Source organism: Salvelinus namaycush, chromosome 13 (assembly GCF_016432855.1).
Source record: "Salvelinus namaycush isolate Seneca chromosome 13, SaNama_1.0, whole genome shotgun sequence".
Classification (NCBI taxonomy): domain Eukaryota; kingdom Metazoa; phylum Chordata; class Actinopteri; order Salmoniformes; family Salmonidae; genus Salvelinus; species Salvelinus namaycush.
In genome coordinates this window covers 4,194,423-4,221,900 of record NC_052319.1, presented here as the reverse complement: position 1 = coordinate 4,221,900, position 27,478 = coordinate 4,194,423, and the positions used below count along the sequence as shown (strand labels likewise).

Genomic DNA, 27,478 nt, shown 5'->3' with positions numbered 1-27,478 from the left:
ACCAGCCTCAGAAATTGCAGCCCAAATAAATGCTTTGAAGAGTTTAAGTAACAGACATATCTCAACATCAACTGTTCAGAGGAGACTGCATGAATCAGGCCTTCGTGGTCAAATTGCTGCAAAATAACCACTACTAAAGGACACCAATAAGAAGAAGAGACTTGAAACATGACCAAGAAACACGAGCAATGGACATCTGTTTGGTCTAATGAGTCCAAATTTGAGATTTTTGGTTCCAACCGCTGTGTCTTTGTGAGACGCAGAGTAGGTAAAAGGATGATCTCCACATGTGTAGTTACCACCGTGAAGCATGGGGAGGTGGTGTGGGGGTGCTTTAATGGTGACACTGTCTGTGATTTATTTAGAATTCAAGGCATACTTAACCAGCATGGCTACCCACATCCTTCTACAGCGATACGCCATCCATCTGGTTTGCGCTTAGTGGGACCATCATTTGTTTTTCAACATGACAATGACCCAACACACCTCCAGGCTGTATAAGGGCTATTTGACCAAGAAGGAGCGTGATAGAGTGCTGCATCAGATGACCTGGCCTCCACAATCACCCGACATCAACCCAATTGAGATCGTTTGGGATGAGTTGGACTGCAGAGTGAAGGAAAAGCAGCCAACAAGTGCTCAGCATTTGTGGGAACTCCTTCAAGATAGTTGAAAAAGCATTCCAGGTGAAGCTGGTTGAGAGAATGCCACAAAAATTTGTCAGCTGGTGAATGTCAAGCAAATAACTGTCGATCTCACATTAATTGACTGTTAATTAACATAAACACATTTAGCATCTCCTGGCTTCCACACATAGCCTACAAGCCAATGATGCTGACCTTTGGAACATCTACATTTGAAAAAGTCTAATAAATGTAATATAGCCTACACCTTCACAATAAATCCCTTATTTATTTTAGACAAGTCTAAAGACTTTGAAATGAAGAAAATGTAGTCTATTTCAGAAGAACAAAATAGCATACTCTGAGTTGTCCTTATGTTAGGCCCTGATCTGGCTATGCCAAATGGCTGTGTGCTACACTAGTTCATTTAGCAGACAAGATTGGCTTATAATTCCGTGGCATTATTTTGTAGTATGAAGAATACAATTGAACAAAGCTGAATAAAATAGAAGGGATATTTTCTCTAAACGATTTGAGGGAGTGTGCACATGCGGCTATTCTGTGTTAGGCGGTTAACAAAGAAAAAGGTACTCCTATATGCTTAATTTAGAGTTTTTAATGTAACTTCAGTTGTTCTACATTGGGCTTTATGTTTTGATTGTTAATACGTTGTAAGGCAGCATGATGCAACTCTAATGATGATTTCAAAAAAGTCGCTTGAAAGGCATGAGCTCTGCTTTGTTTTTTTGCGCAGGCTGTACACACTACATCAGTCACTCATTTACAATTTGACAAGCACTTGATAATGCCTAGAATTTCACGGCGGCATCCCCTTTGTGTGGGCGAGTGGCTGTTGTGCCCTTCTCCCTGCGCACTCCATCAAGTGATCAGGTCTATCTCACAGGCTACAAATGAAGACAGACACATCGGAAAAGCAACTCCCCACATCCTCATCCAATTCCGAGGTGCATATTGAAGATATTGGAAGAACTGTCCACCTTTACTTTTCGTCAGCCAACAAGATGAGTAGGCCTAACGAACAACAAAAGCATTAGCCTATGTCAATCTACTATCCCCCATGGTACAAAGTTGACCTATTATTTTCTGTGCGAGAAATACTTATTCAAAACATAGTCTGGGACAGTTGTGGGATGTGATAGATCCCAAAATAATAAAACCACTAGCATTAAAAAAAATATATAAGAGCACATGGTAGTAAGCTATAAGTGTGAATGTTCCAATAGAAGAAAACCCCATTATCAAAAGTGACCGGAACTGCAATTATGCATGTAGCTTTTATTATAAAGGTACATTTTTATGGTGAAAATTATCTTCCCCAAACTTGAAAATCACACGCTGCTTATGTATGCCAGATAGGCTCTACACCCCTTGTAAAGCGTATTAATTTACTTAATTTTAAGAAGTTATTTGGTCACTTTAGTTGTAATACAAACCTTATTAAAACATATATTTCTATGGGCTAGGCTACATGAGGTGTGGGACTATGATTTGAAAAAGTAGCAAAAAAAGGCATTGTTTCATATGCTAGGCATCATTCAAAAGTGATAATATATAATTCACAAGTGATAGGCTAATATTGTCACCCATCAGACTATTCTTGATTTAATATTGTCTTTACATATACTAAATAATATGTGTGTGAAATGTGTTTTGATTTAGAATGGGCCATTATCAGGCACCTGTAGCAAAACCGGGTCAGCGGGAAAAAATACACGTAATCTATGCACTTAAATAGTGAATGAAGGACAATTTCCCCATGGTTTATTTTCATGCCAGCCAGGTAGGCTATACTCCTGTTGTAAATATAAGCAATGTGCTTAATATTAGGAAATTTGAAAATAAATATAGTAGGTCTAGCCAATAGAAAGCTGATTCTCCACTTTTTAGTAGAGGCCATCACTCTGTTTTCTTGAGAAATTGCATAGCCTATACCAGGCAGTTAGCAAGTTTGGTAGGCTACTAATGACTATCAGCAGCATCAGAGCTTGGAGAAGCCTAATTACCATGACTAAACGGTCACGTGGAATTTGACTGCCTTCATGAACGTTGATCGCCGGTGTGGAGGTAATATGGTCAGCGCAACAGCCCTATTTGCATGGACTCTCTGTAATAATGGTTTTTAACATGATTTTTGAATGACTACGCCATCTCTTTCCCACACACATACAATTATCTGTAAGGTCCCTGAGTCGAGCAGTGAATTTCAAGCACAGATTCAACGACAAAGACCAGGGAGGTTTTCCAATGACTAGCAAAGAAGGGCACCTATTGGTAGATGGCTAAACATTAAAAAAAGCAAAAACTGAATATCCTTATGAGCTATTAATTACTTACACTTTGGATGGTGTATCAATACACCCAGTCACTATAAAGATACAGGCGTCCTTCTAACTCAGTTGATGGAGAGGAAGGAAACCACTCAGGGATTTCACAATGAGGCCAATGGTGATTTTAAACCAGTTAGAGTTAAATGGCTGTGGAGAAAACTGATGATGGATGAACTACACTGTAGTTACTCCACAATACTAAGTTGAATGAGTGAAAAAAAGGAAGCCTGTACAGAATAAAAAATCTTTGAAAACATGCATCCTGTTTGCATTAAGGCACAAAAGTAAAAAAAAAAAGTTAAAAATGTGGCAAATAAATTAACTTCATGTCTTGAATACAAATCCAACACAACACATCACAGAGTCACACTTTTTTCAAGCACGGTGGTGGCTGCATCATGTTATGGGCATGCTTGTCATCGGCAAGGACTAGGCAGTTTTTTTTGATAAAAAGAAAAGGAATAGAGCTAAGCATAGGCAAAATCCTAGAGGAAACCCTTGTTCAGTCTGCTTTCCAACAGACACTGGGAGACAAATTCACTTTTCAGCAGGACAATAGCCTAAAACACAAGGCCAAATATACACTGGAGATTTTAGTATAAAATTAAAAGGAATAGAGATAAGCACAGACAAAGTCCTAGAGGAAAATCTAGTTCAGACACTGAAACAAAACCACTTTTCAGCAGGACAATAACCTAAACGCAAGACCAAATATACACTTAAGTTACTTACCGAGCAATGTTCCTGAATGGCCTAGTTACAGTTTTGACTAAAATCGGTATGAAAATCGGCAAGACTTGAAAATGTCTGTCTAGCAATGATCAACAACCAACTTCACAGAGCTTGAAGAATTGTAAAAATATTAATATTGTACAATCCAGGTTTGCAAAACTCTTAGAAACTTCGCAAACCTGGATTTACAGTTGTAATCGCTGTCAAAGGTGATTCTAACATGTATTGACTCAGGGGGGGGTTGAAAAACTTATCTAAATCAAAATATATGAATGTTTTAAATCACATTTTTCTTCCACTTTGACATCAAAGTATTTTGGGTAGAACATTGTTAAAAAATGTAAATTAAATCTATTTTAATCCCACTTTGTTACACAAACAATGTGGAAAAAGTTGAGGGATTGGAATCATTTCTGAAGGCACTATATACCGATATCATAGCTGCATGTAATTCAGCAGCTAAGAATAAATAGAAATTGCTAGACTGCCTGTTTGTGTCGTGCTCATATTTGCTATTCTGACAACAAAGGTTGTACGAACATGTTGATAATGTATTTTGTGTAAAACATGTACATAGCTGCATGTAGCCTACTCCCCTCCTTTTTTAAATGAAAAATAACATGAAATTGTGCTTATGCTTACTGAAGCATGGAATGCAATTGAACAGTTTTGTGTACAACATGAAGTTTGTAGGAAATCGTGCTTATGCATAATAGCCTATTGAGGGAATGCAATAGTTTATTAACTTCTTGAGCCTATGGGGGGTGCTATTTCGACTTTGTATAAATTCGTTCCCAAATTAAACTGCCTCGTACTCAATTCTTGCTCGTACAATATGCATATTGTTATTACTATTGGATAGAAAACACTCTCTAGTTTCTAAAACCGTTTGAATTATGTCTCTGAGTGAAACAGGACTCATTCTGCAGCACATTTCCTGTCAGGGAGTGAGATTTCTGAAATCGAGGTCCCTGTTCTGGGGTCAGTTTATAAGTCCCTATGTACGCTGTGGGGCTACAAACACTGCATACGCCTTCCTCTAGATGTCAGTAAGTGGTGAGAATTTGAATGGAGTGGATTGCGCAATCTGGGACCTTATATAAGACCCTGGAGCGGAAGTACCGTCCTTTTCAACGGTGCGCTTGGCGCAGTAGGGACATCAGAGTGGCCTCCTGCCAAGCTTTCGTTTTGCCAGTTCTATATCTCCGGTCATGTTTTTATTCGTTATAGTTGTTAAAGACATCATAAGGTAGTTAATTTAAACCGACTTATAGCAATTTATATCAGTTTATTGCGATTTTCTGGCATTTCTTTGTGACGCGCTTTCAAGAGTTGGACACCTTTCCGGCACATGCCGAACGTTAGCGGCTATTTCGACAGGACAAGAGGACATCTTTCAACCAAAAGATGATTGTTTTGGACAAAGGACACCTTTCCCAAGATTCTGATGGGAGTTCATCAAAAAGTAAGAACTATTTATGCTGATAAATCGTTGTTCTGTTGAAAAATGTTAAATGCATAAGCCGCCATTAATTTCAGTGTAGCCTTGCTTTAGCGCACGCTGTGTTGCGCAATAACGTTAATTTTAAAAATGTAACAAAGCGATTGCATTAAGAACTAATTTGTCTTTCATTTGCTGTCCACCCTGTATTTTTTAGTCAAGTTTATGATTATTTATTGATTAGAATAGGTGCCTCTCCAAGATGGCGCCCGACATTTTCTGGGCAGCTTGGCAACTTTTCTCATTGTATAACCACGATTTGTGCGGCTAAATATGCACATTTTCGAACAAACTCTATATGCATTGTGTAATATGATGTTACAGGACTGTCATCTGAAGAATTCTGAGAAGGTTAGTGAAAAATTAATATATTTTGGTGGTGAATACGTTATCGCTATGTTTGGCTGGAATCAATGCTGTTGTGTGGTTTGCTATTGTGGTAAGCTAATATAACGATATATTGTGTTTGTGCTGTAAAACACTTAGAAAATCTGAAATATTGTCTGGATTCACAAGATCTGTGTCTTTCAATTGCTGTACGCTGTGTATTTTTAAGAAATGTTTTATGATGAGTAATTAGGTAATACACGTTGCTCTCTGTAGTTATTCTAGTCGCTTTGGGGAGAGTTGTGATGGTGGCTGCAATGGTAAACTATGATTTATACCTGAAATATGCACATTTTTCTAACAAAACATATGCTATACAATATCAGATGACAGTCTGATAACATATTTAAAGTTGTTTCTTGGTTAGTGGCTATTTATATCTTTATTTGGTCGAATTTGTGATAGCTACTGATGCAGTAAAAAAATGGTGGAGTAAGAAAAGTGGTGTCTTTTGCTAACGTGGTTAGCTAATAGATTTACATAGTGTCTTCCCTGTAAAACATTTTAAAAATCAGAAATGATGGCTGGATTCACAAGAAGTGTATCTTTCATCTGGTGTCTTGGACTTGTGATTTAATGATATTTAGATGCTAGTATTTACTTGTGACGCTATGCTAGTAGCTTTTCTACTGATGGGGGTGCTCCCGGATCCGGGTTTGGGAGGTGTTAGAGGTTAAACAGTTTTGTGTACAACATAAAGTTTTGTAGGCTACACCAGTGACCAGACAAAGGTGATAAAGGAAGGGGGAGCGGCAGTGGACTACTCAGCACAGCAGGCATTCAGCTAATTAAAAAAGTAAAATCCTGCACATGCACCGAAATATCCATATTTTTTGCCTGGGCAAATTGATATACAAACACGCTATATCCGAGGCCGCCATCACATAGCTCTAGTTCTTTAGACAGTCAAAAGTCCAAAACAGGTAAACCTACACGCACGTAGGCACAGATCAGGATACCAAGCTCTCTGAATTCATATGTCGGTAGTCGAAAGTGAGTTACCCGCCTTACATTATGTGCCAACTGGAAAAACACTATAAATTCAATCCCTTAATAACTGATGTATGAGTGTGTGCTTGTTACTACTTACCAGAGAGACTTGCTTCATGGTGTCCCTCCAGGTCTTGTCGACGGCAGTGAAGCGGCGTCCCTCCTCTGGCATTTGGGCCATGATGTCTGGGGAGCTGAATATGGGCTCTAGGTAGAGCCAGGTGGACTGCACCTTCAGCCACTCGTCCAGGATCTCCTGCAGCAGCAGAAGCTTGCCTTCCCACTCCCTGGGGATGGATGGATGAATTAATGAATAAATCAGGGTCATATTCATTAGGGCACACCGTATCAAAAAATTATTTGTGATCTGAGATCCAATGTTTTATATTTGGTGAAAGTACAGAATGTTACCTTTTATTTGAGGGTATTTTCATATCTGTTTTACCGTTTAGAAATTAAAGTACTTTATGTATCTAGTCCATTTGAAGGTGTCATAAATACAGTGTGTAAAGGCTCTGGTGGCCCGGCTGTTGCATCCAGCAGTGTGTGTGAGGTTTGTTGTGGTGTTCTTTGTTGTTTTTACACTTTGTTTGTAAACCATCTGTCAACGATTGCTTTATAGTGGCGGGGTGTTAGACTGATCTTGTTGATCGTGTACATACCCGCTACAAACGGATTAAGTTATGAAAACGCTGCTGACAGCGGAATCCAATACAGAAAAGAAATCCTACTACAATGCAACTCACACACAAATGCAATGGATATCCCAATGGCCCATCTAATCCCCTATTGTCTGCGAGTGGATTACAAACCCAAATGCAAAAGCGGAAAACGCGGGGGAATCAGACAGACTTAAAAAATGTAAGAACAAACTTCCCTTACACACCACCTTGCTGATCAACGCCCAGTCACTGAGGGGGAAAGCGGATACGCTGTCAGCAGCAACATGAATACCGGGAGGTCTGTTTGCTGGCGTTTACTGAGACTTGGCTGGATGACAGAGTCCCGGACAGGGAAGTGGGGCCGGCCGGGTTCACACTGGTCAGAGCGGACCGTGATCTGACCATCACAGGGAAACATCACGGAGGGGGCGCCTGCCTGCTTGTCAGGGACCAGTGGTGTAAATTGATCCTGGTAAGAGAGAGACTCTGTACCCCTGACATTGAACTGCTTTCTGTGTCACTGCGACCCTACTATCTGCCCGTGAGTTCCCCCAATTGTTTGTTACCGTTGTGTACATTCAACGAAAAGTTAATATAACAAAGGCATCAGAGATGATTTATAATCTGTCACAGAACACTGGAATCCATTTTCCCTGATGCACCCACATTTATTTTAGGGTATTTTAATTGCACTTTGCACAAGGTCCCGCGCACGTACCACCAGTATGTGAAATGTCACGCTACGAAAAATAAGACTCTTGATTTGTGCAATGCGACAATACCAAATGATTTCTCTGCCACCTGTGCCTTCTTCGACAAGAAGGCACAGGGGTGGAGCTTCGGTGGCGTACCCGAGCTCTGAGAGAGCACGGCTCCTAGCCCAGCCTCAGACACGTCCACCTCCACTATGAACGCCAAAGAGGGATCCGGATGAGCCAGCACGGGAGCCGAGGTAAACAAAGCCCTCAGGTGACCAAAAGCCCTGTCCGCCTCAGCCGACCACTGCAGTCGCAACGGTCCCCCCTTCAGCAGTAATGGTAATGGGAGCCGCTACCTGACCAAAGCCCCAGATAAACCTCCGGTAGTAGTTGGCAAACCCTAGGAACCGCTGCACTTCCTTTACCGTGGCGGGAGTCGGCCAATTACGCACGGCTGAAATGCGGTCACTTTCCATCTCCACCCCTGACGTGGAAATGCGGTACCCTAGGAAGGAGACGGACTGTTGGAAGAACAGACATTTCTCAGCCTTGACGTACAGGTCATGCTTCAAAAGTCGACTAAGCACCCTGCGCACCAGGGACACATGCTCGACGCGTGTAGCGGAGTATATCAGAATGTCGTCAATATACACCACACCCTGCCCGTGCAGGTCCCGGAAAATCTCGTCAACAAAGACTTGGAAGACTGATGGAGCATTCATCAACCCGTATGGCATGACGAGGTACTCATAGTGCCCTGAGGTGGTACTAAATGCCGTCTTCCACTCGTCCCTCTCCCGGATATGCACCAGGTTGTGCGTATCCTGAGTACCTCACAGTGATCTGATTGATACCCCGATAGTCAATACACGGGCGCAGACCTCCATACTTCTTCTTAGCAAAAAAAGGCAAGTGAAGTGGAGGGCCGAATGTATCCCTGCCCCAGGGATTCGGAGACATGTGTTTCCATAGCCGCCGTCTCCTCCTGGGACAGAGGACACACGTGACTCCTGGGAAGTGCTGCGTCTACCAGGAGATTTATCGCACAATCCCCCCGTCGATGGGGTGGTAATTAAGTCGCCCTCTTCTTACAGAAGGAAAGAGCCAAATCGGCATATTCTGAGGGGATGCGCACGGTGGAGAACTGGTCTGGACTTTCCACCGTAGTCGCACCGATCGAAACCCCTACACACCTCTGTGAGCACTTTCGTGACCACCCCTTGAGAGCCCTCTGTTGCCACGAAATATTGGGGTCATGACAGGCCAACCAGGGTAGGCCCAGCACCACGGGAAACACAGCAGAATCAATAAGGAAGAGACTGATTCTCTCCTTGTGACCCTCCTGCGTAACCATGCCTAGTGGGGCGGTGGCCTCCCTAATCAGCCCTGACCCCAATGGTCGACTATCTAGGGCGTGCACAGGGAAGGGCATATCCAAAGGAACAAGGGGAATCCCTAAACTATGGGCAAATGAACGGTCAATAAAATTCCCAGCTGCACCTGATTCTACGAGCGCCTTAGGCTGGGAATTCGGGGAAAACTCTGGAAATGTAATAAACACATACAGTGGGGCAAAAAAGTATTTAGACAGCCACCTATTGTGCTAGTTCTCCCACTTAAAAAGATGAGAGAGGCCTGTAATTTTCATCATAGGTACACTTCAACTATGACAGACAAAATTAGAAAAAAAAATCCAGAAAATCACATTGTAGGATTTTTAATGAATTTATTTGCAAATTATGGTGGAAAATAAGTATTTGGTCACCTACAAACAAGCAAGATTTCTGGCTCTCACAGACTGTAACTTCTTCTTTAAGAGGCTCCTCTGTCCTCCACTCGTTACCTGTATTAATGGCACCTGTTTGAACTTGTTTTCAGTATAAAAGACACCTGTCCACAACCTCAAACAGTCACACTCCAAACTCTACTATGACCAAGACCAAAGAGCTGTCAAAGGACACCAGAAACAAAATTGTAGACCTGCACCAGGGTGGGAAAACTGAATCTGCAATAGGTAAGCAGCTTGGTTTGAAGAAATCAACTGTGGGAGCAATTATTAGGAAATGGAAGACATACAAGACCACTGATAATCTCCCTCGATCTGGGGCTCCACGCAAGATCTCACCCCGTGGGGTCAAAATGATCACAAGTACGGTGAGCAAAAATCCCAGAACCACACGGGGGGACCTAGTGAATGACCTGCAGAGAGCTGGGACCAAAGTAACAAAGCCTACCATCAGTAACACACTACGCCGCCAGGGACTCAGATCCTGCAGTGCCAGACCTGTCCCCCTGCTTAAGCCAGTACATGTCCAGGCCCGTCTGAAGTTTGCTAGAGAGCATTTGGATGATCCAGAAGAAGATTGGGAGAATGTCATATGGTCAGATGAAACCAAAATAGAACTTTTTGGTAAAAACTCAACTCGTCGTGTTTGGAGGACAAAGAATGCTGAGTTGCATCCAAAGAACACCATACCTACTGTGAAGCATGGGGGTGGAAACATCATGCTTTGGGGCTGTTTTTCTGCAAAGGGACCAGGACGACTGATCCGTGTAAAGGAAAGAATGAATGGGGCCATGTATCGTGAGATTTTGAGTGAAAACCTCCTTCCATCAGCAAGGGCATTGAAGATGAAACGTGGCTGGGTCTTTCAGCATGACAATGATCCCAAACACACCGCCCGGGCAACGAAGGAGTGGCATCGTAAGAAGCATTTGAAGGTCCTGGAGTGGCCTAGCCAGTCTCCAGATCTCAACCCCATAGAAAATCTTTGGAGGGAGTTGAAAGTCCGTGTTGCCCAGCAACAGCCCCAAAACATCACTGCTCTAGAGGAGATCTGCATGGAGGAATGGGCCAAAATACCAGCAACAGTGTGTGAAAACCTTGTGAAGACTTACAGAAGACATTTGACAAACAAATTGTCAACAAAGGGTATATAACAAAGTATTGAGATAAACTTTTGTTATTGACCAAATACTTATTTTCCACCATAATTTGCAAATAAATTCATTAAAAATCCTACAATGTGATTTTCTGGATTTTTTTTCCTAATTTTGTCTGTCATAGTTGAAGTGTACCTATGATGAAAAGTACAGGCCTCTCTCATCTTTTTAAGTGGGAGAACTTGCACAATTGGTGGCTGACTAAATACTTTTTTGCCCCACTGTACATGTGAGCAACAGGGGGCTCTGGGTGAGCCTGTGGTGACACGATAGTGCCCTGCCTGCTGCCTCGAATCCCTGAGGAACCACCCGACAAGCAGTGTGCCCTCTGCGGCCACAGATGGTGCAGGGAATGGCCCATCCTCCGGTCGCCCTAAGCGCAGCACCTCCCAGCTCCATGGGTGTCGGAGCGGAGGTGCTGGGGGATGGAACTGACAGGTCCTGATCCGGACGTCCGCGGGTAGCCAGCAGGTTGTCCAGGTTGGGATTGAGTTTTTTTTGATGAGAGTGGTTGTGTTCATTTGGGATCTATCGCAACCCACAACTGTCCCAGACAATGTTTGGAATATTTATTTATCGCACAAAATAGAATAGTTCAATTGTTGTACTATGGGGGATGGTAGATTGACTTGGCTGGTGCTTTTGCTGTTCGTTAGGCCTACTCGTCTTTTTGGCTGATGAAAAGTAAATGTAGACAGTTCTTCTAACATCTTCAATATGCGCCTCGGAAAGACAGACACCGATGTGTCTGTCTTCACTTGTAGCCTACTTCAGAGCTGAGATAGATGCCTGTGAGAAGAACCCAATCAAATGACGTGCATTGGCTAATAAGAATTGAGATATCTGAGAGAGCCATGTGAGTGAGAGGTGCTTCGGAACATGCAGCCGGGCGAAGGGATTTCTGATTATTAAATTCAGCCCAAGAGCACAACGGCCACTAAAGGCATGGATTTTTTTAGGGGCCATTACGGACACTAGGGGGATGCTGCCGGGATATTAGAGGCAATAGCAAGTGCTTGTCAAATTGTGAATGAGAGACTAATGAAGTAAGTGCAGCCTGTGCAAGAAACAAAGAGCTCATGCCTTTCAGGCAACTTTTTTTCAAATCATCAATCGAGTCGCATCATGCACCAACACCCCATAATTACAAAGTGAAAACATGTTTTTCGGAATGTTAACACATTTATTGAAAGTGAAATATAGAAATATCTATTTTACATAAGTATTCACACCCCTGAGACAATATATGTTAGAATCACCTTTGGGAGCGATTGCAGCTGTGAGTCTTTCTAGGTAAGTCTCTAAGAGCTTTACACACCTGGATAGTACAATATTTGCACAATATTAATTTTAAAATTATTCAAACTCTGTCAAGTTGGTTGTTGATCATTGCAACACAGTCATTTTCCAGTCATGCCATAGATTTTCAAGTTGATTTAAGTCAAAACTGTAACTAGGCCACTCAGGAACATTCAATGTCATCTTGGTAAGCAACTCCAGTGTATATTTGGCCTTATGTTTTAGGCTATTGTCCTGCTGAAAGGTGAATTTGTCTCCCAGTGTCTTTTGGAAAGCAGACTGAACCAGGTTTTCCTCCAGGATTTTGCCTGTGATTAGCTATTTTCCTTTTCTTTTTATCCTAAAAAACTCCCTGGTCCTTGCCGATGACAAGCATACCCATAACATGATGCAGCCATTACCATGCTGGATATTATGAAGAGTGGTACTCAGTGATGTGTTGGATTTGCCCCAAACATAACACTTTGTATTCAGGACATAAAGTAAATTTCTTTACCACACTTTATGCAGTTTAACTTTAGTGCCTTTTGCAAACAGGATGCATGTTTTGAAATATTTGTATTCTGTACAAGCTTCCTTCTTTTCACTCTGTCACTTAGGTTAGAGTAACTACAATGTTATTGATCCATCCTCAGTTCTCTCCTATCACAGCCATTAAACTCTGTAACTGTTTTAATGTCACCATTGGCCTCATTGTGAAATACATGAGTGGTTTCTTTCCTCTCCTGCAACTGAGTTGGAAAGGACTGCTTCTTTTTTTACCCATCTACCAATAGCTGCCCTTCTTTACAAGGCATTGGAAAAGCTCCCTGGTCTTTGTGGTTGAATATGTGTTAGAAATGCACTGCTCGACTAAGTGACCTTAAAGATAATTGTATGTGTGGGGTAGAGAGATGATGACATCATTCAAACATTATGTTAAACATTATTATTGAGTCCATTATGTGAGTTGTTAAGCAAATGTTTACTCCTGAACTTATTTAGGCTTGCCATAACATTTAAGCTTTTCATTTTTGATTCATGTGTAAACCTTTCTATTTCTAAAAACATAATTCCACGTTGACATTATGGGGTATTGTGTGTAGGCCAGTGACACAAAATCTAAATTGAATACATTTTAAATTCAGACTGTAACATAACAAAATGTGGAAAAAGTCAAGGCGTATGTTAGGACCTTGTAAACAGTTGGATTGTTCCACGAAATGGGTGCATTTTGGGCATGCAAACTTTTAAGAAATTAACTTTCAAATATTTGTTCTTTCAACATTCAGTTGCATGAAGGATATGTTTAGCCTATGGAAAAACCCCTTTTCCCATCTCAGGGATTAAAATCCTATGAACTAAGAGCATTTTATCTGCACTTGTACCACACTGTCTGTCAACTCTGTTACGGACACTTATGTAGCTAACTACCTAACTATTATTTAAAAGCATGTTTGAGATAAATCCAAAAAGTTCTCATTGATCAAGTATCCCTTGTACAAATAAACTCACGTAAAATATCAAACTAATAAAGTTAACATTGGGCATCTAACAAGGTTGACGATTTACAGGCTTGAGGTTTTAAGTGAAAATCGGCCATTACTCCTCATATGGTGAAGAGCATGGGACTACATGGTGTTCATGAAATTAGTAATTATACATATGTTCCACACATAATGAAAGTTAAATCAAATTCCAGTTTTCCTAAAGTGAATTGAGCGAACAGGCTTGATGTGTTGAGCTCGAACACCTCAGTCAAAGATGATAAAACAATTATTAATAGGCCAAAAAGAGAGAGATGACTTACTTCCTTTCCCACCATGCTGTTCAGAGGACCCAAAAAATGTCTCCTACTGTGAATAATTTAACTTGGTGGAATGGTCCATTATTTTAAAGGGGTAAATTGTTTGCTTAACGGGGTTGGCCTTAAAATGAGGGACAAACGTAAATACATCACTAATCACATCAATATAAATAGTAATCTTCAGAAATGACTTTGCCAAAGCATCAAAATAACGAGGCCTTTACAATGATGGTGAAACTTGGAAGTAATGTTGGGATTAAGTGGGTTGAAATGTTCCTAGAAGACACAGGGTTTATGAAGGGCCTTAATTCATATTAAAAATCGGATTTATTAAATTCTCCATTGTTGTCAATAAAGGTGGTAATTGGGAGAATATTCAGTGTGCACACCATATCCCCCCCCAAAAAATAAACATATATACGGAAAACAAAAACAAGCAGTTCTTATTGGAACTTCCGGTTTCAGTAAATGTTCTACCATTTAGTGCCAAATGAATATGACCCAGACAAGTACTGTGTACTGCCATATGTGTACGATTCAATTGGAGAATATTGTACAAAATGCACAGTATTTTTTAACTGTAATTTAAACTCCTCACCTGCTCACCTAATTTTATACCGCCCCCGTCCTCACCTGATCTCAGCCTCGAAGGGCTTGATGAAGGGCGAGCCCCGCATGGTCTGCGTCTTGACAATGTGGTCGTCCAGCAGCATCTGCACTTCGTCCACCGACGACAGGATGGACGTGCCAGTCTCGCGGTAGGGCAGCAGGGCAAAGTCCATGTCGCCCCACTCCAGGGCCATCTTTTCCATGGCCTTTTCCAGCGAGTGCTCCTTGCTGGCCGCCTCGCTGACGCCCTCGAAGCTGGCCAGGTGGGCCTCCAGGTGCAGTGGAAGGAAGCGGGCCACGCAGGCACCTTCCTCGGCTGGACGCAGCGGGAAGCCCACCACCGCTGACATGGTGTTCCAGTGGCGGTCACGTAGCCCCGGGTTACACAGCACCTTAGTTGGAGGGGATTTGGTTTATTGTTAGTCTCTTGTGTCATATACTGTGCCTACATCCTAAATGACCAGAGCCCATAGCTAGAGTAGTAGTGCACTACATAGGGAATAGGTTGCCATTTGGGAAGCATCCAGTATGCAGTGTCTTGGCTAAGTGTGGGGTCAATGAGCCTTGGGTTACACAGCATCTAGGGTTACACAGCAACAGCAACAGGCTGTTGTATCGTGTACTTGTATCCTCATATTACTGGGAAATGTATGATGCTATTCTTATACTGTTGAGAACTAGCTGTAAAAGATTAGTGTGGGTGACATGAGTTGGCCGCTGCAATACAAGGTAAAAGTTATTTGAGATCTAGTGGAAAGTGCTGCTACATGAATACAATCAATTATTCCTGTGTCAGTAATAGACAGAATAATAATCAATCAGTGCATAAATCATGATGGTCGGTGCGATGTTAAAGGGCCCTGTTTCCCGATAGCGATGGAACTTAGGCTTACAAGTGTTTAAACAATGCATCTTTCCTACAACGGCCCGAAGACGTAACATGCGTTTCCCAAAACACCACGCACGCAAAACGAACGGTTGCTAAGTGCGTAGTTACTGATAGGATCGAAAGAAAGGGAGCGCTGCTCTCGGATCAGCTTTCTCCATTAAAATCTTACCTTAACATCATAATTATTTCACAATACTGACAACAAAATCAGCTCCTAGAGAGATATTACCACCTACGGCTGCAAATAAAAATGCACAAAATCACAGATTTGGCACATCATTGTGTACATGTTAGGCTACACATCATAACATATATTGAGATAGATTACAGACAGTAGCAAGTAGCAAAAAATAATTCAACTGATTGAACATAAAATGTATATTAATATGATTTAACTTGACCTATAGCCTACTGTTTACCCTGAGTGTACAAAACATTAGGAACACCTGTTCTTTCAATTATGTAGGTGAAGGCTATGATCTCTTATTGATGTCACTTGTTAAATCCACTTCAAATCAGTGTAGATGAAGGGGAGGAGACGGGATAAAGAAGGATTTTTCAGACTTGAGACAATTGAGACATGGATTGTGTATATGTGCCCTTCAGAGGGCGAATGTGCAAGACAAAATATTACTAAAATAACATCAAAATGTATTGGTCACATACACATATTTAGCAGATTTTATTGCGGATGTAGCAAAATGCTTGTGTTCATAGCTCCAACAGTGCAGTAATATCTAACATTTCACAACAATTTATACAAATGTAAAAGTAAAAGAATGGAATTAAGAAATATATAAATATTAGGATGAGCAATGTCGGAGTCCGGAGTATATATATCATGATGTGTGTTTTGTCCTATATTTTTACTTTATATATTTTTTTAAATCCCAGACCCTGTCCCCGCAGGAGGCCTTTTGCCCTTTGACAGGCAATTTGTTCTTAACTGACTTCCAAGTTAAATAAAGATTAAATAAAATAAAAATATACAGACCCAGTCAAAAGTTTGGAAACCTACTCATTCAAGGTTTTTTCTTCATTTTTACTAGTTTCTACATTGTAGAATAATAGTGAAGACATCAAAATTATGAAATAACACATCTGGAATCATGTTGTAACCTAAAAAGTGTTAAACAAATCAAAATATATTTTAGATTTTAGATTCTTCAAAGTAGCCACCCTTTGCCTTGATGACAGTTTTGCACACTCTTGAAATTCTCTCAACCAGCTTCACCTGAAATGCTTTTCCAACAGTCTTGAAGGAGTTATGCTGAGCACTTGTTGGATGCTTTTTCAACTCATCCCAAACCATCTCAATTGGGTTGAGATCGGGTGATTGTGGAGGCCAGGTCATCTGATGCAGCACTCCATAATTATATTTCTTGGTCAAATAGCCATTACACAGCCTGGAGGTGTGTTGGGTCATTGTCCTGCTGAAAAACAAATGATAGTCCCACTAAGCGCAAACCAGATGGGATGGCGTATCGCTGCAGAATGCTGTGGTATAGATGCTGGTTAAGTGTGCCTTAATCTAAATAAATCACTGTCAGTGTCACCAGCAAAGCAACCCCACAACTGTCACATCTCCTCCATGCTTCACAGTGGGAACTACACATGCAGAGATCATCCGTTCACTTTCTCAAATTTGGACAAATTTGGAGATGGTTGTCCTTCTGGAAGGTTCTCCCATCTCCTCAGAGTAACTCTAGAGCTCTGTCAAAGTGACCATCGGGTCCTTGGTTACCTCCCTGAACAAGGCCCTTCTCCTCCGATGGTCAGTTTGGCCGGGCGGCCAGCACTGGGAAGAGTCTTGGTGGTTCCAAACTTCTTCCATTTAAGAATGATGGAGGCCACTGTGTTCTTCGGGACCTTCAATGCTGCAGAAATTTTTTGGTACCCTTCCCCAGATCTGTGGCTCGACACAATCCTGTCTCGGCGCTCTACAGACAATTCCTTCGACCTCATGACTTGGTTTTTGCTCTTAGATGCACTGGTAACTGTGGGACCTTAAATAGGCAGGTGTGTGCCTTTCCAAATCATGTCCAATCAATTGAATTTACCAAAGGTGGACTCGAACCAAGTTGTAGAAACATCTCAAGGATGATCAATGGAAACAGGATGCACCTGAGCTCAATTTCAAGTCTATTAGCAAAGGGTCTGAATACTAATGTAAATAAGGTATCAGTTATTTTTTTTAATACATTTGCAAAAATGTCTAAAAACCAGTTTTTGCTTTGTCATTATGAGCTATTGTTTGTAGATTGCTGATAATTTTTTTTATCAATTTTAGAATAAGGCTGTAATGTAACAAAATGTGGAAAAAGTCAAGGGGTCCGAAATACTTTCTGAAGGCACTGTATGTGCGTGTGATGGGATGTATAGACATTATGGACGGTATGTGGATAGAATATTTAGTATATCTGTAGAATACGTAGGATAGAATAGTATATATACAGCAGTAGTTTAATAGGGTGGCATTGACTAGAACCCTGTATATACATATGAAATTAGTAAAACACTATGTACACTTTATTAAAGTGACCAGTGTTCTATTATTAAAGTGATTCCATGTCTATGTACATAGGGCAGCAGCCTCTAAGGTGCAGGGTTAGTCCTCTTGTCCAGATGGGATAGGGGAGTACGATGGCAATTACTTCGTCCGTGGATCTATTGAGACGGTATGCAAATTGAAGTGGGTCTAGGTGTTAGGTAATATGATTCTTAACTAGCCTCTCAAAGCAATTCATGATGACAGAAGTGGGTGTTACGGGGTGATCGCCATTTAGTTCAGTTACCTTTGCTTTCTTGGGTAAATGAGCAATGGTGGACATCTTAAAGCAAGTGGGCACAACAGACTGGGATAGGGAGAGATTGAATATGTCTGTAAAACACTCCAGCCAGCTGGTCTGCACATGCTCTGAGGACGCGGCTAAGGATGCTGTCTGGGCCGGCAAACTTGCAAGGGATAACATGCTTAAATGCCGTACTCAGGTTGGCCACGGAGAACGAGAGCCCACAGTCCTCGAGAGCAGCCCGCGTCGACGGCACTGTGTTATCCTCAAAGCAGGCGAAGAAGGTGTTTAGCTTGTCAGGGAGCAAGACGTCGGTGTCCTGGTTTTAGCTGGTAGCTGGTTTTCCCTTTGTAATCCGTGATTTTCTGGACTCCCTACCACATACGTCTTGTGTCTGAGCGGTTGATACGCAACTTCACTTTGTCTCTGTACTTGTTTGATTACCTTACGGAGGGCATAACTCTACTGTTTGTATTCAACCATATTCCCAGTCACCTTGCCGTGGTTAAATGCGGTGGTTCGTGCTTTGAGTTTTGCGCGAATGCCGCCATCGATCCACGTTTTTTGTTTTGGGTAGGTTATAATAGTCACAGTGGGAACAACATCCCCTATACACTTCCTGATGAACTCAGTCTGTGTGTCAGTGTATATGTCAATGTTATTCTCATAGGCAACCCAGAACATATCCCAGTCCACATGATCAATACAGTCTTGAAGCATGGATTGGGGCGTGCTCCCTCCGCTGTCTCCTGAAGTCCACGATCAGCTCCTTCGTTTTGTTAACGTTGAGGGAGAGGTAATTTACCTGGCATCACTCCGCCAGTGTCATGGTTCCACCTGTCACCAGAGGGCGGCAGAGACCATCCTAGAGACATTAAGTAATCATATTGAGTAATCATATTTACTCAATATGATTTCCCTGTTCAAAGAGGTGTGTTTTCTGTTGTCCTTTGCTTAAGCTTGAATTGTGTGCCGTATGCGTTGGTCTCCTGAGTGAGTTTGAGACTAAGTGTTTGTTGTTTTCCCAGTGTTACTGTGATCCTTCCGTTACCATTTCTCAGTAAGTATTATGTTTATCCTTAACTACTAATTCCTCATCTGGTCTCATCTCTGCACCTGGGTGCAACCTCACCATGTCACAGCCAGGGCCCTCACCTCCCTGTAGGCTGTCTTGTCATTGATGGTAATCAGGCCTACTACTGTTGTGTCGTTTGCAAATCCAAAACGATCTTTCAGCATGGATTACGATTGGTCAGACCAGCATTGAATAGACCTTAGCACGGGAACTTCCTGTGTGAGTTTCTGCCTATAGGAAGTGAGAATGGAGTCGTTATCTGATTTGCCGAAGAGAGGGCGGGGGAGGTCCTTGTAGCCTTCCTGGAAGGGAGAGTAACAATGGTCGAGAGTTTGATGCGCGAGTACTACAGGCAATGTGTTGATAGAACCTCAGCAGCATTTACCTCAGATTTAATTTGTTAAAGTTCCCAGCTACAATAAATGCGGCCTCAGGATATGCGGTTTCCAGTTTGCACAAAGTCAAGTGTAGTTCCTTGAGGGCCGTCGTGGTATCCGGTTGAGGGGGAATATACATGGCTGTGATGATAACCGAAGATAATTCCCTTGAGAGGTAACAGTCAGCATTCGATTGTGAGGTATTCTAGGATGGGTGAACAAAACAACTTGAGTTCCTGTACCTTACTACAATCACACCATGAGTAGTTAATTATGAAACATAGATCTCCGCCTTTCTTCTTCCTGGAGAGTTATTTCTTATCTGCACGATGTACTGAGAACCCAGCTGGCTATATGGACGGGGACAGTATATCCGGAGAGAGCCATGATTCTGTGAAACAGAGCATGTTACAGTCCCTGATGTCTCTATGGAAGGAGATCTTTCAGGCTGTATGTAATAACACATAACACAAAAAAATGTTCTGGCCTAATAATGAATGAAATAACAAAAACAAAAAAAATACTGCAGTTGCTTAGGAGCTAGAAACAGAGTGGCCTTTGAACGGGTTTATGGTAGTAGGTGCCAGACGCACTGGTTTGAGTGTTTCAAGAACTGCAACGCTGCTGGGTTTTTCACGCTCAACAGTTTACCGTGTGTATCAAGAATGGTCCACCAAAAAACAAACAAAAGATATCTGATGTAAAATATACTGTCCTTGAAATGTATGTAGTATGCATAAGCTAGAAATGGAAGCCTATGTATTGTTGTCCATTAGTTTACTCCAATTAGGGGAGGGGTGGTATGGTTAGGGGAAAATAATAAACAAGGAAAATACATTTAAAAAATATATATATTTAAAATAATATATATATTTACAACAACAACAAAATATATATGGGGGGGTTGGAAATGATGCAGACAATTACAATGATGGAAGCCGCAATATTAAAGCTGATCCACCCCCCCAAAAAATAAGAATGGTCCACCACCCAAAGGACATCCAGCCATCTTGACAACTCTGAGAAGCATTGGAGTCAACCTTTCGACACCCGACGAATTGAGGATGTTCTAAGGGAAAAAGTGGGTGCAACTCAACATTAGGAAGGTGTTCCTAATATTTTGTACACAGTGTATATTTGAATGCACTCATCTTGATTTTCATTTGAATCATAATTTTATACATCGCTTGTTTGTATCAATTGCAAAGACATTGACAACTTTGTATTCGTAGTCAACTTTGTTCAGAAGTTATCGGCGGTCACAGTGAGACGGATAAGTTTAGAGGAGATCTTCTGTGTATAAAGTGACGCTGGAGGGCAAAAAAAGCATTAACGACACACTTAGCTGTTCTACGAGTGGTCTGAGGCAGATTACGTTTTCAAGTGCAAAGATTTTCAATCAACCGCTACATACCTGTACGAGGGGGATGTGCTCCTTAAAGGCCTCCACCTCAGCCTTAACACGGCTAGCAATGTGCAGAGCCTTGGGCGTATCCCCGAAACCCTTCTCCAGCTTGTAAAGGGCACGCCAATAGTTGCCCACATCGCCCTCCACCTTGTCTGGGTTGACCGCGGACAGTGGCCCGTGAACCCATTTACGGTGCTGGTTCTGGAACTCTGAGGCTGTCTCGTAGAGGCGGAGGAAGGGGAGCAGGCGGTCCTGGACCTTCTTGCGCTGCGGGTACTGGGACACGGGCCAGTTGAAGGCCTCTTCCTCCTGGTTGAAGCCGTCGATCTGTAGGGGGAAGGGAGGTGGAGACTTGTAAGTCGCTCTGGATAAGAGCGTCTGCTAAATGACTTAAATGTAAATGTAATGTAAATGAGACAGAGGCGTCAAGGCAAAGTGGACTGCTGACACCATGGGCAATTACAGTGGTAACAAAAGAAAGCAATCAATTAATTATCAAAAAAATTACTCAGTGTGAAAGTTTTTTAAAATATATGAGGGTCTGTGTTATTGGAGATACTGAACCTGCACACCATATGTAAACACAAACACTCATCATCACTTTATTATACTGTCTCTGCTGCCCTCTACAGTCATTTCAGAGAAGAACAATAATATTTTATTGTCCACTGTTATTTTCAGATCAACACCTTTCAGCAAGCATGCTAATTGCATAAAACCCTGGCGAAAAGCTGAGAGTCCCAATCCTCCTCACCTTCTCCATGGCGGTGTCCAGTTTGGAGTTAAGGGTCTGTGCCTTTTTCAGGTACTTGCTGAGCTCGGACAGGTCCCCGAAGGTGACAAACTCCTCCGCCTGCTTGGCATAGCTCTCTAGCTCCTCCACAAACCTCTCACACCGCAGCTAAAGAGGAAATACAGTGGGAGAGATACACATTTGGAGATAATTGTTCGTATGCACTATCAAAGTAGGTGAGTCAGTGGTATTGTACTTAAAGTGTGCAAGTCTAAATATATGTTGCTCTCTAACTCTCACAAAAACATTCCAGATGGACTACATACTGTATTTATTAATTGGATGGTTCTCCCATCGATCGGGTTCCCACCTATAAATATCTGGGCATGGATTGACAAAGACTTAATGTTTAAACAAATATATATGAATGAGCTAGTTGAAAAGCAAAGATTTAAAGTCTTTTTTTTTTTTTTTACATAGATCTTGCCTCACCCTAAATAGCAGGAAGCAGATTGTACAGTCAACTTTCCTGACAGTTCTTGACTATGGTGACACCATTTACCAGATTGCAGCAGCCCTACTCTTAAAACGTTGGATGCCGTCTATGATAGTGCCTTTCGCTTTATCACAGGTGAGTTTTAATACTAACCACTGCATCCTGTATCAAAAGGTTTGCTGGTCCTCATTAAAGTCCCATAGATCACTTAATTATAAATGTTTTGTTTACAAAGCTCTACTACACAAGCTTCCAATTTACCTAATTTTGTTGCTAACGTATAAAAGAATGAGCCAAATCCTTTAGTTTTAGTTTAAGTGCCAACATTGTTGGAATAACCTACTAAATTCCTTGCATCTTGTTCCCTGGTGCCACTAGGGGAGTTTAGGACTCGGGTGTTGAATGAATTGAAGATTGCAGTTTCGATTGATGGTAGTGGTTTATTTGTTGACATTGTGGTGTTGAGGTTGTGCCTTGTGGTTATTTATATTCTTCTGGTTTTATTTGTAAGGTACATTTTTCTTCCTGTTTGTGAGACAATGTTTGTACTCAGGGCACCATTGGGAATGAGACTGTGGTCTCAATTGGGCTACCCTGAATAAATAGAAGTTAATAAATGGTCTGGACATGACAACTTTTTAAATTAATGGTGATCTGTAGTGATTTATGCTGGGAGTTTTGTTGCAAGGTCATTTTAATGCAAAGTACTGTATGTCATTGATGTGAGGTGGAGGATAATTGGTTGTTTTAGGTTATTGTGAGGGTTTGGTGTACTGTTAACTTTCAAGAGTGGCTTAGACAGATTATCAGGGTCATGTTCATCAGGCACCAAACTGACGAAAACAGAGTGAAACAGGGAGGGACTACCTGGACCTGGTCCAATAATAAACGCTAATTGTTGTTTTCAGTTGCAGTGTTTTACTACAAGGTGCACTAATGAATACACCCAATATGTTTTTTTTTTAACTTCCACTCTCCCTCCCTCTGTCTAACTGACCTTAAGGCCACCCTGGTACTGCTCTGTCTTCTCCCTGGTGATCTGCCGGTGCTCCTCGAAGATGGAGGGCATTCGTGTGTGCCACTGGAAGGTCTGCCGGTTGAGGCGCATGTCCACAGGGGAGAAGGTGACATAGTCCACTAGGAAACACAGACGGGTCTTGGACTCTGACAGCTTGGTCTCCAGGAGGGGCATCTCTGTAGCCTCCACCTTGTCCACAAACGCCTGGTAAAGTGGGATAGAATGTGGTAAATTCTGGGAATAGAAAACTAGAAGGTCATAGTGATGCTTACTTTTATTTACAGATGTATTTGTGAGGTTCATTAGGAAATGACAAGGGTAACACTTTCAAGTACTTTAACATTTCTCAAAATAAATGGTAACCACTCGATATGGTATGTATTATTTATCAAATAATTAGTACACAACAATCAAATTAGACAATGCTGAGGTGTAATAATGCTGGACTTAGTTAGACAGCTATTTTGTTTACCAAATGTGCGACTTGTTTTAATGAATCCCAAGGAAACTGACTGACGACCAGACTCAAAATAGAAAAATGTAGGACTTTTGAATAAAACTCACTGAACTGTTTCTGCTTATTTGAGCTGTTCTTGCCATAAAATGGACTTGGTCTTTTACCAAATAGGGCTATCTATACCACCCCCACCTGTTAATCGAAATGAATTCCAGGTGATGACCTCATGATGCTGGTTGAGAGAATGCCAAGAGTGTGCAAAGCTGTCATCAAGGCAAAGGTTGGCTACTTTGAAGAATCACTAATATAAAATACATTTTGATTTGTTCAACACTTTTTTAGTTACTACATGATTCCAAATGTGTTATTTTATAGTTTTGATGTCTTTACTTTTATTCTACAAAGTAGAAAATATTAAATTAAAATAAAGAAAAACCCTGGAATGAGAAGGTGTGTTCAAACTTTTGACTGGTACTGTACATGTAGGTAGGGGTAAGGTGACTATGCTATGCACAGTAAAAAAGAGCGAGTGGCAGCAGCGTAAAAAAAAAAAGATTGGGGGGGACTATGCAAATAGTCCGGGTAGCCTTTTGATTAGCGGTTCAGCAGTCTTATGGCTTGGGGGTAGAAGATGTTAACCCACTGGCACTCCCCATAACCTCTATGTACAAATAAGAGAGTAGGTCTGGAATCAGTGTGGAAGGATAGGATGATTACATAGAAGGATCACAACGCTTTTACATGATGGTCTTTCTGGTGGGTGGGAGAAATAACGAGGAAGTAACTTCATTTAATGCTGGTCGCTATTATTAGAATGTCTACAGTGCGAACAGTGAAATAATTAATAAATCATGTTGCGAGAGGTACCGAATTAGGGGCAAATAGGTGCAGGAACAAACAAAGTCAAATTTGAGAGGTGCCGGATCCTGTTCAAATTAAGCACTGCACTGGTGGATGACTAACTGATAGTAAACGGTAGGCAGGCTATAGTAGCCTATGCATCCGAATGGAGAATGGGAGGCGCGCTTTACGAGAAGAGATTTATGAATGGTTTCACTCCAGTAGCCTACAGGCTTTTTGAGGAGATACTTTCACTGTCTGACAGGTGGTAGGCTAATCCGCTCCTCAAACTAGACTCTGTATGCTGTGCGTGTGTGAAAAATAAAATTATGCTAAATTATGCAAATTAACCTATACTGATAAGCATGACCGGTCAAATGTATTTTTGCTGTCTAACCAATTAACGGTTAAACGTTAACATCCCTAATATTGAGAATATTTGTCTATTGATTTGGCACATTTTTCAATATATTGTTGAACAAAGTAAACTCTACTGGCATATCAAAGTTCCAGAGTGGGATATCAGCGAGTTTTAAAGTTATGGCCCATTATATATGGAGAAATTGGCATAGTAGGCAATAAAACCTATTACAGCCCTCCTTTTACTTGTATCACTGGACACCCTGCAAATCACCAGCAGAGGGGGACTATTTTTAATGCCAGAGTTCTCCCTGGGATAATTTAAGAAGGTGGTGCTGCTGAGTATGGCTGGGGGGAGGCCCGGAGGTGGGCAGTGCCACTTTGGACTCAGAGATTTTTTTGAACACATGTAACTGCCATTTCCTGCAATCTAAAGAAACATGTTGCCTTGTATGATAACCAATAAATGTTGGTAATGTTTACAAATTGGATTCTAACTCTAAAAGCAGCAGAGATCCCACTCTGGAACTTTGATATGCCCCGTAGAGCAGGGGCTACCAAACCTTTTTGTCCCGCGACCCCATTTAAATATAAACCACAATGTAAAAAAAGGGATGTAATCAACAGCCAATGTTTACTTTTTTAATTGGGACGATGATTGTCTATTACAAATCAGTCTGACAGTACTTTTGACCGTATTTCAATATGAAGGAAGTATGGTTTGAAGTGACTAAAATCCATCAGAAAGGTATTAGGAAGTTAGGAAAATCATCAGGCAATAATTTTGTATGATCTTCTGTGTAGAAGAGAACATCATGAATGATGTTCTTATTCCCCCAGTCTGATTTAGTGCCTGGTCTTCTACACTCTGTTCAAATTAGGCTTATGGGCAATGTTCCTGGGAGTCTTATCTTTCAGTGATGTGGTCATAATATTTTGTTGCTTAAATCGTTCACATTTTTTTACACATTTATTTTACTATGTCAGTATGTATTTGTTGTCAATGTTTTGGCGTCAAACTAGTGGCAGTTGTGAAAAAAGTAAATAGTTGGACGAGGTGCAAAGGTAATGCCATTGTTAATTAGATGCTTTTTTCATCAATTAGGATATTTTCTCTTCAACCATATGTTCTATCTACTAGAAACTCGTGAACAATATGTAGACAGATATAAACAATGCATACTACAATTGAAAATACATATTATACGTACAGTCGTGGCCAAAGGTTTTGAGAATTACACAAATATTAATTTTCACAAAGTCTGCTGCCTCAGTTTGTATGATAGCAATTTGCATATACTCCAGAATGTTATGAAGAGTGATCAGATCAATTGCAAAGTCCCTCTTTGCCATGCAAATTAACTGAATCCCCCCCAAAAAAATTCCACTGCATTTCAGCCCTGCCATCATGTCAGTGATTCTCTTTAAACACAGGTGTGATTGTTGACGAGGACAAGATTGGAGATCACGCTGTCATGCTGATTGAGTTCGAATAACAGACTGGAAGCTTCAAAAGGAGGGTAGTGCTTGGAATCAATGTTCTTTCTCTGTAAACCATGGTTACCTGCAAGGAAACACGTGCCGTCATCATTGCTTTGCACAAAAAGGGCTGCCAGCAAGATTGCACCTAAATCAACCATTTATCGGATCATCAAGAACTTCAAGGAGAGCGGTTCAATTATTGTGAAGAAGGCTTCAGGGTGCCCAAAAAAGTCCAGCAAGCACCAGAACCGTCTCCTAAAGTTGATTCAGCTGCGGGATCTGGGCACCATCAGTACAGAGCTTGCTCAGGAATGGCAGCAGGCAGGTGTGAGTGCATCTGCACGCACAGTGAGGCGAAGACGTTTGGAGGATGGCCTGGTGTCAAGAAGGGCAGCAAAAAAGCCACTTCTCTCCAGGAAAAACATCAGGGACAGACTGATATTCTGCAAAAGGTACAGGGATTGGACTGCTGAGGACTGTAATTTTCTCTGATGAATCCCATTTCCAATTGTTTGGGGCATCCGGAAAAAAAGCTTGTCCGGAGAAGACAAGGTGAGCGCTACCATCAGTCCTGTGTCATGCCAACAGTAAAGCATCCTGAGACCATTCATGTGTAGGGTTGCTTATCAGCCAAGGGAGTGGGCTCACTCACAATTTTGCCTAAGAACACAGCCATGAATAAAGAATGGTACCAACACATTCTCCGAGAGCAACTTCTCCCAACCATCCAGGAACAGTTTGGTGACGAACAATGCCTTTTCCAGCATGATGGAGCACCTTGCCATAAGGCAAAAGTGATAACTAAGTGGCTCGGGGAACAAAACATCGATATTTTGGGTCCATGGCCAGGAAACTCCCCAGACCTTAATCCAATTGAGAACTTGTGGTCAATCCTCAAGAGGCGGGTGGACAAACAAAAACCCACAAATTCTGACAAACTCCAAGCATTGATTATGCAAGAATGGGCTGCCAT

At 41.6% G+C, this 27,478-nt stretch overlaps 1 protein-coding gene across 1 annotated transcript in view; it reads right to left on the bottom strand.

Annotated features, from left to right (window-relative positions):
* dnah7 (dynein, axonemal, heavy chain 7) overlaps positions 1–27,478 on the bottom strand; it is a 210,130-nt gene that overhangs the window by 160,376 nt on the left and 22,276 nt on the right. Inside the window, exons 15-19 of the mRNA XM_039006214.1 lie at positions 23,346–23,570; positions 21,874–22,020; positions 21,126–21,446; positions 14,603–14,970; positions 6,682–6,868 (exon numbers count right to left, since the gene is read on the bottom strand). Coding sequence (XP_038862142.1) covers positions 6,682–6,868; positions 14,603–14,970; positions 21,126–21,446; positions 21,874–22,020; positions 23,346–23,570 — 1,248 coding nt within the window. The remainder of the gene's footprint in view (positions 1–6,681; positions 6,869–14,602; positions 14,971–21,125; positions 21,447–21,873; positions 22,021–23,345; positions 23,571–27,478) is intronic.